This window comes from Anoplophora glabripennis, unplaced genomic scaffold (assembly GCF_000390285.2).
Source record: "Anoplophora glabripennis isolate ALB-LARVAE unplaced genomic scaffold, Agla_2.0 scaffold893, whole genome shotgun sequence".
Lineage (NCBI taxonomy): Eukaryota > Metazoa > Arthropoda > Insecta > Coleoptera > Cerambycidae > Anoplophora > Anoplophora glabripennis.
Window position 1 is genome coordinate 1,436 of NW_019417053.1, and position 15,547 is coordinate 16,982.

General features: G+C 31.9%; 1 protein-coding gene across 2 annotated transcripts; it reads left to right on the forward strand.

The window, feature by feature from the left end:
* The first annotated feature begins 580 nt into the window (after nt 1-580).
* Nucleotides 581-12,539, forward strand: LOC108914167 (myeloid differentiation primary response protein MyD88). Of its 2 annotated transcripts, none has more exons than XM_018719900.2 (5): nt 581-970; nt 1,054-1,253; nt 2,452-2,835; nt 8,115-8,307; nt 12,066-12,539. In XM_018719900.2, exons 1-5 carry the CDS (start codon nt 828-830, stop codon nt 12,469-12,471), a joined length of 1,326 nt encoding a protein of 441 aa, XP_018575416.1. In that variant the 5' UTR covers nt 581-827; the 3' UTR covers nt 12,472-12,539. The 2 variants fall into 2 exon arrangements, with proteins under 2 accessions (XP_018575416.1, XP_018575417.1); XM_018719901.2 differs by having other exon boundaries at nt 12,087-12,539.
* Nucleotides 12,540-15,547: the final 3,008 nt, after the last annotated feature.

Consider the following 15,547-nt stretch of genomic DNA (forward strand, 5'->3'; position numbering starts at 1 on the left):
ACGGGGGCGTACGTGTCTTTTGGTGTATTTGTCTGTCTGGTATATTGTTTGTCGGGGGTCGCAATTTTAAAGAAATGTATTCTAAAGTAATGCAAATAACTGATAAATAAGTAAAAACTTACCTGGGCATAACCCTGGGACAGGTGCCTGCAACAAAGATGCCGACGGCCTCTATGCTTAAGCCGGGGATTAGGTCGGTGATTAAAAGGAAAGAAAGGGATTCTTTCCAGGTAGCCTTAATAAAGGCAGGTAGATTTTGCTCGTTGCAATCACTTCACCACACAAACAAACACGTCTGTTCAGCTCGGCTGTTCGCTCTGAACTGCACTTTGTCATTGGATTGGCTTAATGGAATGTCTTCACAACTGGCCTCGTGTAAATGGGCCATTAGGTTTAGTATACCTCCCCGCTCCCCAATATATCTACTAAACTCGATATAAATAAAATAAAATTGGTTATTTGCTTACTTCACTCGTATTTATGAAGCTACATTCATTTGGGACATATGGAACACTAGCGCCACCCCAACATCTGCCATTTCTTGGACAAATTTTGTCAATTTTCCGTATGAGTTCGTGCTCCTTATCTTGTCTCCATGTATAGAATGATGTCTCCATGTATAGAATGATGTCAATTGTCAAGTGGTTAATTATTTGTCAATAGGTTATAATTATGATTGTGTAATGTCAAAAAGTTAAGAAGTTAAAATAACTTCTTTATTAAAAATTATAGATTTGTAAAAGTAAATTGAGCAAATATTATGTTTTCGGTGATGTAAAAATTACCTTATAAAATGTAATATTTTAACTTTATGTGTGTTAAAGGGTATGGAGCAACATATAAGTGATTTGAATGGTTCACATGATAATAAACATATAACTATAAGAGCTTTACGAAGAGGCTCTCGAAATGTAATTTCCACATTATTAAATCCTATTAAAATTATTCCAAATGATAAAGGACTCCCACGGTATGTATTGATATAATTTATGTGTAGATAGTAAGTACATTAATATTTCATTTTCACTTTACAAAAGATTGAATATTTTGTAGTGATTGGCAAGGACTAGCAGAGTTGTGTGGGATAAGCGGTGAAAAAATACCTAGCCTACAGCAAGACCCTGACCCCAGTAATAAGGTTCTACACTTGTGGAGTGAGGAAGACAAAAATGAAAGCACAATAGATAAATTTATTATATACTTAGAAGAGTTAGACAGATTTGATGTTATTGAAGATATCTCGCCATTAATAGGTAATTTTATTATTTACTAGCTTTTACCCGCGGCTTTGCTCGCAGTGATAGAAAATCTTTCGTAAAAAATATTTTTTTTAATAAAAAGTATCCTATGTTACTTCTAACACCGCCAAGAATATGTGTACAAAGTTTCATGATGATCGGTTAAGTAGTTTTCGCGTGAAAGCGTAACAAACAAACTTACATTCACATTTATAATATTAGTAGGGATATGCGTACATTAATATCAATTATTTTTATGGTATCTTTTATTGTTTTCAAGCTACAGGACTATTCTTTATTTTCAAGAAAATTGATGTAACCTTAGATTTCTCGTTATTGTAAAATGATAAATACATGTCACGGTATTTGTATGATGAGGTGCTTTATCTTATCTATGATAACTACGTTCATTTCCAATTTGTCAGAAGTTTGGTCGGAGGCAAACATGACTAATAAAAAACATTTATAATTAATTTATTTTAATTGCATTTTCTTTTAAATTTATTCTTAAAAGTATGGTTTTTAGTTTAATATTTAATTGAAGTAAATATAAAGGATGTAGCAATATTCCAACAATATTTTAAGGTGTTTTGTGTTTTTCTGATAAAAAATAAAGAAGAAATATTCTTCTGTGTTCTCTTATATTTGTTTATATCCCTTATATGAGCAGGAAAAAACAGTATTTGTATCAGTAAAGTATAATTCATAATCAGTAACAGAGAAGTAACTATTATTCTGCTTTTAACTTCACCTTCTGTGGCAAACTGTATTTGAATTGGTAGAAATTTAAGTAAAGTGAAGAAGATAATAGTATATTACACCACAAGGGCCGAAAGTTGAATTTTCGGCCCTGCGCAGGACCGAGATTTCAACTTTTGGCCCGTGTAGTGTGTACGATTTTTCTTCATACCTCAGTAGAAAGTACGTATTATCGTCCCTAATAGCAGGGACTTCTCACAGGGAGTAAATGTTAAACTTTCGTCCCTGCTATTAGGGACGAAAGTACGTACTTTCGACCGAGGTATGAAGAAAAAATATTTAATATGACAGAATACCATATGCTAGTGTACTTATGTGCAAATAAGTTTATGTAACTAATTGATTATAAAACTAAAATAAATGATAGTTATTGCCGTTATTAAAGTATCTGACACTCAATCCAAATTTCTTATGTCGTTAGGTATACTTATTCATAATTATTCCATTTTTTTAGAGGAAGATATTAATTACTTCAAACAGAATACAAGCGAATTTAGCAGTAAATACCCAGATTTAGATAGTGACAAATATATATTGACCATAGATGACGTGAATAGAAGAAGTGAGGGACTTGAACCACAGACTTATGATGCTTTTGTTCTTTTTGCTGATGACGATATAGATTTTGCCACGGAACTTATAGAAACTATGGAGAAACAATATAATTTAAAATTATGCGTTAAAGGAAGAGACCTAGTTGGAGGAGGGTTCGAACATGATTCTGTGATTAAATTAATTTCGGAAAGGTGCTGTAGATTAATTGTCATATTGTCACCAGCCTTTCTGGATAGTTCAGCAAATCAGTTCTTCTACAGTTTTGCACAAGCTATTGGCATAGGTATGAATCTAATACAAGTGAATAAAACTAAATTTATAACGCCAGAAGTAGGAAAATGAGAGGTGGTTCATTGGAATGATTAAGATCATGCTCGAACTTTGTTTTTATATATCAAAATTTATATCTGGACCATTTAAAAAAGTTACTGCTATTTTTCTCTTTATCAGTGAAATATTTAATGTCGTTTTGAATATTACAAAATTGACAATTAAACGGTAATAAATGATTTATCGTTTATTTATATGTATATTTTAAAGCAATGTCCAAAATTGGTCCCTGATTTTTGCATTATGAATGATTCGCCTAAGGGCCTTAGTAGTATATCAGTATATTTAAATAATACGAGTAATAATGTGTTATGAAGAAATAGTGGCCTGTCGTTTTCTTACTTTATATTAAAGTTTAACAATTTTATTCTTTCAAATAACAAATTTATATCCCATTTCTCTAGTATGATATTTAATGGAGTGAAAAATGTATTAAAAATATCTAATTTAATTATTTATATAACAATGGTGAGTATGAGAAAAAGTATCATGTAAGCCATTGGATTTTATGCATTTTATTTACAAAGAAAAACATTTTTTGTAAATAAAACATCACAATTATATCACAAAAAAATACCAAAGATGAAAAACGCTATATAATTTTCAGCGTTAAATTTCCATCGAGATATTGCTTCTTAACTACTTTTCTGCTGTTTCCTCGAGAAACACGATAAATCTCCCGCAAAAGACTCATAATAACATAATATTTCCTAAAATAAATTCCTTAAAGGTACAGTGGTTGAAACATAACGTAACATATAGAAGGTAACATCAATTTTTTACAGATAGAATATCTTATTCATTTTCTTTGTGTGGTTCCTATTACTTATTTTTTGAGTTTTGATTTTTAAACATGATACCAAAAATTTTATAAAATAAATTTTAGTTTTTAAGTATCGCAGGACCATTTCTTTCGACAAGTTATATCTATCAACTGGAAAACTATGCAAACAGGGAAAGTCAGGGAATTAAGTAAGGAAAAAAACAGAAATTTTGAAAAATTTTAAAATGTGTTATTTTTATAAGGAATTAATGGGAAATATTATTTTACGGTTAGATTAAATTTTATTTTGAAAGTATCAAAGGACCATCCCTTTCGACAAGTTATATCTATCAATGGAAAACTATGCAAAAAGGGAAAGTAAGGCAAAAGCCAGAAATTTGGAAAATTTTAGGATATACTGTTGTATATATGAGAAATTAACGAGGAAATATTATTTAAAAGTGAAGAGTGGAAATTCAAAAGCGTCTAAGTTTCAAATATATAAATTTTCGGATTTTACTTATTTTATAGTCTATATGTTTTTGCCAATATTATACAAATGAGTCAGTGTCTTTCTAATAACGGGTTATCCATTTTCTCCTTGGGAAAGCAAAGTTTAAAACAAACACATTGAATATTTAAATTTCAATGGAACTTTTATTTCATAATAAAGTTTGCACCATGCCAATATGCGTGAAAAACAATATCATTCAAATGCCCTCCACAGAACCGTGTACAGGACTCAATCATTTTGAAATAATTTTTGAAAACTTTTTCACACAATTCGGGCAATAATTCGGCCATAATTTGACGTATCTCGTCCTTCAATTACTCGAAAGTTGTGGGATTGTTCGCATAACCACGGTATTTCGCATAGCCTCACAAAAAGAATTCCAAAGGCGTTAAATCGTAGGATTTAGGTGGCCAAGCCATATTGCCGAATCTCGAAATTACGTGTGCTGGGAATTTCTCGCGCAATAGAGCCATAACTGGCCGCTCACTACCCGAGATTTGGAAATTTTGCATATTAACATAGCAGCTGAGCGTGAAATGGGCCTCATCACTAAAGAAGATTTTCCTCGAAAAATCAGGATCGGTGGTCTGTTGTTCTAGCACCCAATTGGTGTACTCACGGCGCAATCTATGGTCAGCTGGCTTGAGTTCTTCTGGGAGTTGAACTTTATACGGATGGAGATGCAAGTCCAAATTCAAAATGCGCCACAATGTGTCGTATGGTAGGCCCAAATACTGAGTCTTACGATGTCTGTTAACGATCCAGTCTCTTGGAATTTCCTCACTGTATTGGTGGTTGTTTGCTGGGATGGACGATTATGTCATAATCTCTGCGTAATGCGCGAAATGCAGCCACCGAAGATCCACCATTTTCGTAGTATAATTTAATAATTTTAACACGTCCGGTCGTAAAACGTTTCATTTTGTGAAATGGCAAACCTTTAACTAAACAAATACCAGTCTGGATAAGAGAGAGACATTTGACAAATATCAATTGACAGGGCTTTACTATCCCAAGCTCAAAATGGATAACCCGTTATAATAAGTTTAGTAGAGGTATTAGATGGCGCGCCATCCTACTAATGCTGAATGGTACAAGCAAAAACCACCTATGTGCCATTCTGTTTGTATTGTTTGGAAAATGAAGGAACAAATTAATGGGCATGATATACTTAATGCTAATAAAAGAAGAAAAAAAGGTTCTAAAAATGTGAAAATTGAACAAAAACGTTTAAAAGTTAGTCGTCTTCAACATACATATTACAAAGGTACTTTAGTTCAATGAAATGGAAGAATGGATTCATTACAATGTTTTAAAAAAAGATGCGAATATGGAGTTGCTGTTGGGTTATGATCTGCCTCTATTAAAATGCAAGTCAAATATCTGCAGAAAAATTTAAAAATTTGGAAGATATGTTAGAATACATTCTTCTAAAACACCTTAATTTTTGGAAATAATTTAATTGAAAAGGCCAAACTTCAATGATGAGACTCATGAAAACTAAGTTTTTTGGCAATATTCTATAGTTAGTTTATATTTTGATACCGGATTAATTCAATTCACATGTCAAGCAATGACACTAATCACTTCAATTTAGATTTTTATAACATAACAGCCAATACAGAACATATATTTGCCTACAAATGTATCTTCAACAAGCTACCACAGAACAACTTGGTAGACTTCCACTGGCAATCACAAGCAAAACAACCATTAGTTAGCGGCCAAGTAATCCAGGCAGACCTCGCTCTCCCAAAATTGATGCAACAAACTGACTGGCGGCGGCTTTTTCGACGTAGACCTACTATGTTTACGAACATCATATTTCTAACACTATAATATAATAATAATAATAATATCTCTACTCCTCATTCTAATTAGGAGAATTAGCCCAGAAGTCGGAGACGTGCGGGAGAGGAGGCGGCATATTATTATTACGCGGGCCGCATTTGCGCCCAGGAACGACATGTTGGTAGGCCCTAACCACCATTCAGTGCAGGAATGAGGGAAACCTGGAAAACCTCATTAATTAGGGGGGTGGTCAAATGCCAACCGGTGTCAATCTCTCACATTGACTCAAGCCAACATTCTTCCACCCTACCATACCTGCACAGAGGGCGCCAATCCTCCGTACAAGTATAGATAATCTACGGTCACCGGCCGGGGATTCGAAACCCGGGCAGTTCGACACATCGATTTAAGTACTGACGCCTTAAACCGTGCGGCTATCTACCGATAAAATCTTAGATATCTTTTTGTTCTTATCTTAGAGTTAGATAAAATCTTACTTTTTGATATAGACTTTTTCGACAGCATATACCCTTAGACTTTTTTTGCATGTATATTAGAGTAGCACTTAGACTTTTTTTCCTTTACTAGTTTCAATTGTTTCTATATAACTACCATATAGCTTTTTTGAAATGTGTTGTATTTTCAGTATGTTTCTTGGGTTTGATATAATACGATTAATAAATAATTTCTTTAAAAAATAGCTTTCTTTATGTTTGAATGTGTTTTTCTTAATTATTTCGAAACTGTTTTGTTGGCACTTAAACTATTTTGGATTTCCACTGTTTAATTGTAGAAAAATCAAGGAAAACCCAGGAAAACTTTATTCCGAAATTTCTACTGTTTACATTGTTTTTACTAGGACTGTGAATTAATTTTGAGGGATTTTTTCGTAAATTCAAGGCTTTATTGTAAAAGCTGGTCCCATCAAAAATGGACCATAAGCTTCGAATCACGGATGAATATTTAGCCTTTCCGTCGGTGTTGTTGCATGACAAGGCAAACCCCACGATTTTCTATGCTTAGGATTATATTGTATCCATTTTTCGTCACCAGTGACCATACAATGCAAAAAAACCTTTTTTTTGCTATTGCAGCAATTGTTCACTTGTGAAAAATGTCTCTTGGCTTCAATTCATATGGCACCCAATTTCCTTGCTTTTAAACATTTGGAAACTGTCGTGCGATTAACATTCAACGATTAGTGCATCTTGCATTTGACATGAATCTTGGTCTAGTAATGCTTCCATTTCCCCTTCTTTGAATTTTTTTGGTTGACCAGGGCATTTTTTGTCAACTGTATTGAAATCACCACTTCTAAAACATAGAAATCAATAATTACACATTTTTATCCATGGAGTATGTCCACCGTAAGTTTCCAACAGCACTCGATGACATTTAGCAGCATTTTTTTTTTTAATTAAACAGGAATAGTAAAATTTCTGCAAATAGTGTTTTATTGGCTTATAATTCGACATATTCGAAGCTGAGAAAAAATATGTTGCTCAGCTTAATGACACATAATAGAAAGTAAAGTCTAATGACACAGCTTTGACATGAACATAGTTACAGAAGTGTTCGATGTGATATAGCATAATGACAATCCTAGTAGATATATAGATATAAGATATATGTAAGGAAGTCTATAAATTTTAACATGAACATTAAAATTCTTTATGTTCTAATAAAATACACAGAGATATTTTTTTAAACATTAAAGGTACTGAAGTTATGCCCCAAGAAATCATTGTTCCTCTTTTATTGTTATAAGTTCATAAAAATATAGAAATTGTACTGGCACGGTTTGTTAAGTACTAATTGTAGGTATTTGTCAAATTTTGTGAAGCTCTTACGTTAAAGAAAATGGTAGAATCATATCTCGGAAAAAGTATATTTCTGGACTATAAGCTGTTTTCTGACTGAAAAATAATCCTTCAAATTTGTGATCTATTAAATATTAGAAAAATGTTGGTTGTGGCTGAAACACTATTGCTTTTCTCTTTTAATAATAGGGGCATATTTTTCTTTTTTAGTACTACTATAGCATATGCCGTTGTAAAAATGTCAGAAGTAACAAGAGCAATAAGAAAATTACACAAATACACCCCTCTTAGAAATATTTTCTAACTTAACCCTTGCTAATTTAATGCTTTCTTGCAATCTCTAGAACAAAGGCAAAGAAAAATAGTACCGTGTCTCTATAAGAATTGTGGCAAATTACCAGCAGAACTCTCATGTTATGTTATATTAGACTATGAGAGAACTAATAAATTATGGAAAAATTTTTGGTATAAATTGTACAATTCAATTAGAACACCTGAAGCGACATCTGCTGTAGTGGGAAATGTTAATTTAATCAGGTAAGAAATTATTGCTTTCTCTTTTCTTTTCTAGCACTGTATAATCTAATCTTTATATTAATCCAAACATAATGCATTTAATTTAAGTATAACAAACATATTTTGTTTTGCTGTATTGCTGGTTTTGCTGCAATGGCCTCCTATTTGGCATTCTAGTGTGATGCCGGCCTAAGAGATTAAAAATTGATTATTTGTACAAAATTTTAATGAATTTAAAGCTAGTTTCAAATGCTTACATAAACCAAATAACAAAATTGTTTATCCTTTTTTTTTGGTTTATTTTAAATTATAATAAAACGAGAGTTTCATAGACATATTTTTAAAAAATACTAGGTGATTCTAAAATATGTAGGCAAATTGAACCAGGAAATATGTCGTTTTACTCAAGAAGTTTCCTACTGATTAAAAAAAGGTTAGTAAAAAAGATACTGAGTGATAGAGGTGTGCTGCCATGATAATGAGTTACAATGTTGTTATAATAATATCTATCCCTCATTCTAATTGCTTAAAATTTTTATTAAAACTATAGTAAAGCCTTTTGCCCATAAAGCCATCAACGGAGCTAATCATCAACCTGGTAACCTCTCGACAAGAGAATATATATTATAGGAATTTCACACATGCAATACATTTAAATTTTGTAAAAAGACGAAGAAATAACCAATAAAATAAACAAGCAGTGTCGTCTCTACAACACTGCTTGTTAATGTGGTTCATGTTTCGAATATATCTACTCGTGTTTTTTAATCTTCTAACTTGATTAACGATTAGCTCCGATTATGAATAAAATTTTTACACACTATATTAAAAATGCTCCTTATTTTCTTTTCTATTTGCGTGCAATGTTAGTTTTTTTGTTAGGCAAAAATATCCCTTGACTAATCCTTTTAGTACAACGGTTTATTTAATTAAGTTTTAAATTTTTTTTTACTTGTAGAATAACCAAATAGAGAATAAATGTTTAATACCAGTTTTCTAGGAAAATCTATACAACTAAGAGTACCTACTACCTATATACCTACTTTTTGGCAGTTGAGGTTTTTCCAGAAAAATTCATTACCAATGTTTTAAAAAATTTCCTTTTGTTTATTAAAAAAAACTATTTCCTGCATCTCTGCCACTATGAGGGAGAAGCCTCATTCACTTATAAAAGTGCACAAGGCAAAAAAAATATTAATGTAATTTTAAAACATTTTTTTTAATCAAATTATTAGCCAGTTTTCTATATATACAGAGTGTTTAAATATGATTTGGAGCATTGAAAGGTGATTATTTTTTTTTATATATGTCTTAATGTCTTAATGCATCTACAGAACAAAGTGTCATAGTGACGATGCAGCCTATTGTGGTTTTTTTGATGTGAAATCTTACTAGGAATTTTTTTATGAAATGAATTTTATTCAGCGCCTTTTAAAACGGCTCCATTCTTCCAGTTTTATTAATTTATAGTTGTCCATATCTTTTTTATGAAATTTGTCGACTGTCAGGAGTGATTTTCAACGTCAAATTTAGAATTCCCAAAACCCCTCGGAAATTACTTTCTCGGAAAAACTAATCCATTCTGTAATTTTGACAGCAGTGATATGACAGCTGTTATCTGTGAAGAGGCATTTCTGATATCAGATTTGGAATTGGCGATGTCAAAAACGCCTTTCCCATTAACATTATATTAGATCTCGAGTCACTTCCTCAATATAACACCGTTTTGGCAGCTATTAACTGTCAAATTGCATTTTTGATCTCAGATTCTTAATCAGTGATCCTGAAAACATAAGGAAAATTTTGTGCATCAAAGGGTTAAGGCATTCCAATTTTTTTTATAGAAATAGAAATTTACACTGTCAAAAATTTTTAGCATCATAAAAAAATATTAATGAAAGTTGGGATACAGAGATTTATTTGTTATTCAGATGCATTAAGATACTTTGTATATACATAAAAACAGTCATCAAAATCCTTTAAAAATTTGACATATTATTCTTGTGGTGATTTAAATTGTCTCTGTATGTTTAGGATGGGTACATCAGACCGTTTAAAGGGTAGATAACATATTTCAGTTTATAGTATTTTAAAAATCTCTTGCAATGTTTTAAACTTAAACTAATTAAGTATTTTAATACAAATTTAGTGTAATTATTATAATCCAACATGCTGTGAAACTATGCTGTTTTAGGGTGGTGATTACCACTATTTTATCTGACTTGTTTTATTTTTACCTCGTTCTAAAAAATATTGATTCCTAAGCTATTAACCAGAAAAAAGTTTACATATAATGATAATGATAATGGTGATACAATAATAATAATCTTTATTTCTCAAATATACAAGGTTCTTCACGGTAAGTGACCTATTAAACGTTTCAAAGGAACCATGGGAGTTATCAGGGCTTCACTGAAAGTTATGCCATCAACGTAACACTTCCACAAAATTTCAGTGTCGCATTATCTTCTACTAGTCTACTTACCTTGAACAACCCTATATACGAGTATATATTTGGTAACAAAAATTTATAATGATGTAAACATAATTTGTATGAGTGAAGTTTTAAATATGGTTTTTCTTACACTTAACCTTCACAACGTATCGAAAAAATCCTATACAACTAGATTTATAAAATGTTAATTGTCAATAAATAAGATATCTTCAAGATATTGGAAAACATATAACATTTACCCCCTCTCTTTAAAGGGTATGTCTCCCTTATTATCAATTTTTAGAAAAAGGTTTATGGGAAAAAGTACCTATGCATATATTTTTATATACTGTTTGTCTTAAATATATGATTTAGAACCACTCTATGTTGCATTTTACATTCTTTTAGAATTATAACGATTTTATTTAGCATATTAGCACTGCATGTGACATCAGCACTGAATTACTTCTTGACGTAAATATGATGCAAGTCATAAATACTCAGTGTGTCATTACATGTGGATTAACTGTATCTTCATTATTGTGGTAGGTAACTTTATAGATATCTGAAAATAAGATTACAGTACCGTGGTGTTAAATGACAGAACTGCAAATGTTGACCAAAACTCAACACAAGTATAGAGCCTTCATAAATGTTTACAAGCCATCTGACCGCCGAGCTTAGGTAACCCAACATTGCACGATTGGTACTGGTAACAAAAAATCCTTAAATCTTGGCTTCACCAATATTAATGATTCGTTTACAAATAACAATGACAGACCGTTATGTCTACGCTCGAGATAATGCGATCGCTAATTGGTGGAATAGTATCTCGTAAAAAATTACATCAATCACAGTCAGTCGGTGAAACAGAAAGTTGTGTCGCCAACATGAAGGAAATAAAATTATGATGCCAAACAAAATTACTGGTCACATGACTTGTAATCATTTATGAAGGCTATGTATGTCATTATTTATAGTCCTTTCGTCAATTGACATATATCATATTGCTTATTTTCAGCTGCCTATAGCTATTAACATGTCATCCAGAAAGTAGTTTCTAGTTTTTATTTTAATCACAAAAATGTGAAAAATACTATTTTCAAGATTTCATATATTTCTCATCCAACTGAAAAACCTTTTAATCAGACTTGGCTTTTCTCCAAATATAACTTATAATAAAACTATACAACATTCTTACTTTTATAAGTATGTAGTTTAATCAATGATTCTACATTTTTCAATTTCTTTGACAATTTCCTAACTTTAGAATCAACTTGTATTTAAATGAATACTTTTATTATTATTTTTCTGTATATGAAATTCTAATTATTTCTGTTCCTAGTGCATCAAAATTCAATTGTAGGTCCTCATCTCAGTACAATCCGTCTTCTAATCGTTGCCTCCTGAACCCGGAACAAGAAAATCCTAGTCCTGATAGTTTAAGGTCTTTGAACCAAGTGAAATTTAAGAGCATGGGAGATTTGGACTCTATTGACAATCAAAAAATTATGCCCGAGGAATGTATGACCGAAAGCAATAGTGCTAACAGTTTAGGAGCTTATTCAGAAAAAACAAGGAACAACGCGTCTCTTTATAAGCGTATTAAAAAAATTATAAAAGTGAAAAGTACGAAGAATGAGGAGACAAAATCTGAAACACCTAACTTAGTTACCGATGTGGAGATTAATAAAACAAAGAAGAAGAATTTTTTTAGCAGGAACAAAAGAAAAGCTGCTTTGGCAAATTAAAATAGGATCTCTGTTGTACAAATTTAACCTATTTCTATCTTTAATTGATTAATATTTCTCTTTTCATGAAAAAAAAGGTTTATAAGAATATGTTAAGTGCAGGAAATATATACAGGGTGTTTATTAAAGAACAAGACACATTCTAATGGGAGAGTGCTGAGGTCATACCATATTATGTATTTTGAAAATTTCAGTACCTATGTTCTTTAAGGTAAAAATTTGTGAAATAGCGTTTATTTTGTGCTTTTCAATGAAGGACACTAATTGAAGAAATGCTCTTGTTGAATTCTCAGTGCAGACTGATTTATTAAACATGCAAAGGGATGGTGCATGGTTACAAAAATACACACTTTCTCCTACACCTAGAAAACAGTCAGATCCTACTACCGGATGTTACTCTACATTTTACCGACAACTTCGGTACACTTTGACTGGTTGTAAAGAGTTATACAATCTGCAACACCAAATAACTCATTCAACAAATTCCTCAAATAAATTGCTTCATTGGAAGCTTCAGAAATTGCCATATATTCAGCTTCTGCGCTGGATAAGGAACAGTCTTTTGTTTCCTACTTTCCCAGGAGAACAAGAAAATTTAAAACAAAAACCAGTGTATGACTTGCAATCATTTGTATCGCCGGCCCAATCAGCATCTACAAAACCTTCTAGTTCCTCATTATACTTTACAAATTTTAGGACCTGACTTTTATGTAGGTCCCTGCAAATACCATAAAATACATTTGCCTTGTTTCCAATAACTTTCATCGTAACAGTTATTAAATTGGCTTAAATAACTTACATAACAAGCGATATCTGGCCTAGTTAACAAAGCCAGGTACATTAAGGAGGTTTGATACTGAAAAAAAAAATGGTAAGAAAGTTTTCAAAATCATTGAAATCTGTTAATAAATATGCCAACTGTCTCCTGTAAAAATATCAGATCGATTGCCAATATATTTTTTTTGAAAAATGATGTTAAAAATTATGCTCTTATACACAGGCTCTTATGCGAGTTGGGAAAATACTTTAATCAAACGTGAATATTGCTCTTAAAAATGGTTAGGATCGGGAAAATAAAATTGTAATTAAAGAATTAAATATTACTAAACATTTTAAAACAATAAAATATTCACTTGTAATTATTGAGATAATGGAATGAATACCTATATAACGTTTTGACAAATTTGAAAAAACATCTGATCCAATGAAAGGAAATATGGCAATACTGTACGCTGTATTTAACACTTCGACAGACGCGCTATATTAGAATAACTCGATTATAGACTATAAAATTATTCCAGTCGAAAACATATGTACTAATAATTAATATTAAATAAATTTTTCGTGATCTAATGCAATATAATAGCAATTTGAAACAAAAATTGAAAACGAACAGTATAGATGTTCTGTCATAATCTTCAATTTGACAAGGCGACGTCTCACTATCATACAGTGAGCTTCTTGAGAGTTATCATATGGATTTTCGGTTTGCACATTTTACTTTTTTCTCATCAATCCACATTCTGTTTCATACGCATTTTATATTGCTTTTCAGTCATTACTTTTCCTTCGTACCTTAGATGTTCATTCATGTTTACGGAATACGCGCAACGCATAGTTGACAGTAATGCCAGTTGACCCAACTTTTACCACCACGCTGTGGCAATGGCAATGTTACCAGATTTCATCCATAATTTTATAAGCTTTTAATAAAGAAATTGACACTTTTATTCAAATAAAAAGTTAATTGCCCTGCATTAAACACGAAAAATATATGCAAGCTAATACGTGTTGTATAAGTTTCATTCATATATATTATATTTAGTTCGCTCAAATTAGTTTATGTAGGGTTGGTACTACAGTAGAACCTCGATAATCCGAACTAATTGGGACCCGGGGTGGTTCGGACTATCGAATCGTTCGGATTACCAAACAAAGTGCTTTCCAGGCATAGTAGCATGCAAAAAATGAACACTGACATACTATTTCCCATAAAATAAGGAGCACGTTGTATTGTTAAAGGTACAAAATAGTTTGTTTTATGAAATACATACTACTGTGCTACAGTAAGGTAACTACTACATATTTTATGTAATGTATTGCACATGAATTTCGTAATATTTTTAGTATACAATCTTATACACACACAGAAAGTACAGTAATGTACACACAAAAAAATTATACTGTACAGAAAGATAAAAAAATTAAAGAAAACAAAAAACTCAACAAAGAACATTCGAAAAATAGTCACTCATTTTTTGCTGAACTAAGGTTGAGGAACGTTTTTTGGCTGCTAAATCACGGATTTTCTTTAGCGTGATCAACTGAGGTAAACAGCATTCAGGTTGTTTTTCGTACCAGTTCATTGCCGTTTCAAGAGCACTGAACGCATCGGCGTTCGGATTATCGAGCGTTAGGATTACAGCGGTTCGGATTATTGAGGTTCTACTGTACAACGAAACTACCGTGTATAAATATAGGCTTCCTTCCCACACCACCTACACCCCGCAAGAGATGTATCGAACCTCCTTAAACTACCAATCAAGCTCTACTGGCTTGCTTCAGGCCATAAATGGCTCTTTTTAACTATATTGTCAGTGCAATTGAAACTTCCAGGTAATCACACGTATACATCTTCCTTTAAATTCCATTTAAAAAAGTTGTTTTATCGTCTAAATGTGAAATTTCTAACCCTAGCTTAGCAGATAAGGACATCAACAGTCTCAAAGTTGAAAATCTAACTACAGGTGAAAAGGTCTCATGAAAATCAATACTTTCTTTACTTTCTTTTTGTGTGAATCTTTTTCTACAAGTCTAGCATGTTCATCATCACCGTCATCTTTTCGCTTAAACACCCACTTGCACTGTACTATAGTTTTACCACTAGGAATATCAACTAGTTCCCAAACATCATTTTCTTAAAAGGAAAGAAATTCATCCTAAACTGCCTGTCTCCACTTCTCCTTGTTTGGTCCTGATAAAGTATCCTGCACCGTCGCTAGGTCGCTGTCTAAATGGGGACTGTCGGAGCAAATGCACATCACGTCATTTTCAAATTTCTTTTAGGCCAATCAAT